The sequence below is a fragment of the Pteropus alecto genome, unplaced genomic scaffold (assembly GCF_000325575.1).
Source record: "Pteropus alecto unplaced genomic scaffold, ASM32557v1 scaffold213, whole genome shotgun sequence".
Taxonomy (NCBI): Eukaryota; Metazoa; Chordata; class Mammalia; order Chiroptera; family Pteropodidae; genus Pteropus; species Pteropus alecto.
In genome coordinates, this window is record NW_006434829.1 from 263,426 (window position 1) to 266,032 (window position 2,607).

Below are 2,607 nucleotides of genomic sequence, written 5' to 3' on the forward strand. Positions count from 1 at the left end.
AGGTGGGCAGCCCAGGGCAGCAGTCGCACTCCTGGTCCCCAGTCAGGGCGGGGGGCAAGAGGTGCGAAGCAGCCACGGACTACCTTCACGCCCAAGCACTGTCGAGTCGGCCAGCACGTTGTCCCCACATCACAATGAGGACACTCGGGCTCCTTGCAGCCTTTTGTTTATAACAGGCAACGTCTACCCCCAGCCCCAATTCTTTCTGGAGCGTTGTCACCTGATTGCTCAGGCCAGCCCTGTCCCAGGACGTGGAATGGTCCTGTCCACACCGCGCGTAGGGACCCAGGCCACTCACAAGCTGGCCCCCCAGGAAACACGTGTGCCGAGCACAAGAGCTGAGAGGCGGCCTCCTGAGGCACCTGAGGGAGGCTGTGGACAGGTGCCCACTGTCCCCCTCCTTCCCAGCAGCACACTTGGCTGGGTACCCCCAAGTGACCCGAGGACCCAGGCTCCTGGCAATGTGCCCTCGTAGGGCTGCTGCTGTCCTGGCAGAGGTGCTTCCCCGACCACCCCGGGCAACTCGCCAGGGCCGTGCATGTGACATCTGAGGGGCAATGGCCCCCGACAGTCCTGGTGACCGGCCCAAGGGTCAAGTACAGTGAACAGAGGCCCTGGGCAGCAGCTGTGCTGTGTCCTGTCCTGCCACTGCCAGACTTGTCACGAGAGGACCCCTGGCACCGGAAGCACCTGACGAGCACTTTCTATCCTATTGGGGAGGGTTCTGCTTACTTCAAATACACCAGCCCCCAGCCGGCCTCGGCTCAGGGCCGGCATCACAAGGGCCCTGGGACCGTGGAGCGGGAAGTGGGGACAGGAGTTCCAATGGCCAATGCTGGGGCAGCAAAATGACTGAGGTGGACTGTGAGCCACAACCAAAATAAAGACCTGAGGCCGTCACGACACAGTGATGGGAAGCTGGCTATTACCGAATAACCGGTTAGGAAGGGGACGGTGAGGAGTCAGCAGCACGCAGCGCTCACCGCTGGATCCGCCACAGGTGCTAGAACCCGGCAACGTAAACCTGAGGTGACAGGGTGTGCGCACAGTCTGCTCACCAAGGAGACGATGACAACTGTGGTGAGAGGCGCCCTCACCAAGTGACCACCTTCATGTCGCCCACATCGTGCTGGGATGAGCAGGTGGCAGCTGTGTTATTCCCACCAAAAACATGTGACCATGAGACGTTCTACCAGAGAAGCGTCCAGACCATGAGAGGGGGGATAATGGCGCCCGTAAGACCCCTCACCGGCACACGATGTAGCGGATGACGTTGGCATGGCAGATGAAGATCTCGTAACTGTCCTCCTGCTGCTTGGTGTCTGCCCGGTGGATGTAACTGCGGAAGGCAGCCTCAATCCGGGCCCCGTCCTCGTAATACTGCTGGGGGCAGAGCGAGGCGCCTAAGCAGGCGGTGGCCGCCAGGCGGGCCCGGGGGCCAAGGGGCGGAGGGGCAGGGGCAGGGGACGGGAGACCACTGCTGCGGGCACTTTACCACAGCCTCCGGCTTCCAGTGCGACACGGGCGGGTCGGGCTCGATGGGGGCACCTTCCCTCAGCAGGTCTGTGCTGACCGTGGAGACACCTGCGGAGAAGCGGTGACTCAGCTGCCCCTGCCGAAGCCACTCCCAATCCCGCCTGCGCCCGAGGGGCCTAGGGTTGCCCGCGCTCACCTGGCAGGTGTTTACTGATGATGTCGGTGGTTTCCACCGCACGGGTCATGGAGGAATGCACGATTTTATTAAACTTCAACCCCAGGCTTGCAAGTCGGAGACCAGTCAACTCAGCCTGCTCACGACCTTGAAGGTGACACAACAGAGAATGACGTGTCCCTGGAGTCCCCCCTGTTCACTGCACAAATACCTACCCCAGGGGGTCAGGGGACGAGATGGGCAGGCCCTCTGGGGGTCTGGGCCTAACACTAGGGTGGGGGGTGGGTCAGGCCTTCAACAGGTAAATCCGTGAGACAATCGGTCACCTTCCGCCCCACCGGGAATGCGCTGACGGAGGAGGAGCAGGGCTGCGGGCGCTGAAGTCTGGGGCCCCGCTTACTATGGGCACTCACATCAGTTTGCGAAAAATTGAGTCCCCCTACCCCCTACTAATCCGCTGGCTGTGGGATCGATCATTGCAGGTATCAACGCGAAGACCCATGGCCTCAGCGTCACTAAGTACAGACTGGGAGCAGACAGAAAGCTTTTTCTCAAACACATCCTAGGGCCTGGCTGAAAACTTCCTCAGAACTTCAGCTGCAGCTGGACGCACCACCACCCGCGGACGCAGCTTCGCCTCCATGTGCGCGCCTGGCCCAGGGCCCCGCGAGGGCCACCGCGGGCTGCAGAACAGGCCGCTGGCCTCCATCCTGGCTGAACTCCTGATGTGTATGTGCACTAGTGGGTAACATCCCGTTCAACGGAGAAAGTTTTAAAAACGGAGACGCCACCCCAGACTTTCCCCAGAAGCTGACACAGGGATGCGCCTGTCCACAGGCAGGGACCAAGGCAGGACACGTCCAACGGCACCGCGCCCACGGCAAGAGGCCACGGAGAGGGACCTGAGCCTGCTGGCGCCCAGCCCGTGTTCTCACGGAGGGACTGTGAACGGGCAG

The 2,607-nt window shown here is 61.8% G+C and overlaps 1 protein-coding gene across 2 annotated transcripts in view; it reads right to left on the minus strand.

The window, feature by feature from the left end:
• The window catches only part of PGAM5 (PGAM family member 5, mitochondrial serine/threonine protein phosphatase), a 7,511-nt gene that overhangs the window by 1,230 nt on the left and 3,674 nt on the right, over window positions 1–2,607 (minus strand). The window contains exons 3-5 of one of the 2 annotated variants that reach the window (XM_025045459.1): window positions 1,673–1,798; window positions 1,496–1,584; window positions 1,250–1,380 (exon numbers count right to left, since the gene is read on the minus strand). In XM_025045459.1, coding sequence (XP_024901227.1) covers window positions 1,250–1,380; window positions 1,496–1,584; window positions 1,673–1,798 — 346 coding nt within the window. Of the gene's footprint in view, window positions 1–1,249; window positions 1,384–1,495; window positions 1,585–1,672; window positions 1,799–2,607 lie in introns of both variants that reach the window. The other variant, XM_025045458.1, reaches the window with a different exon arrangement.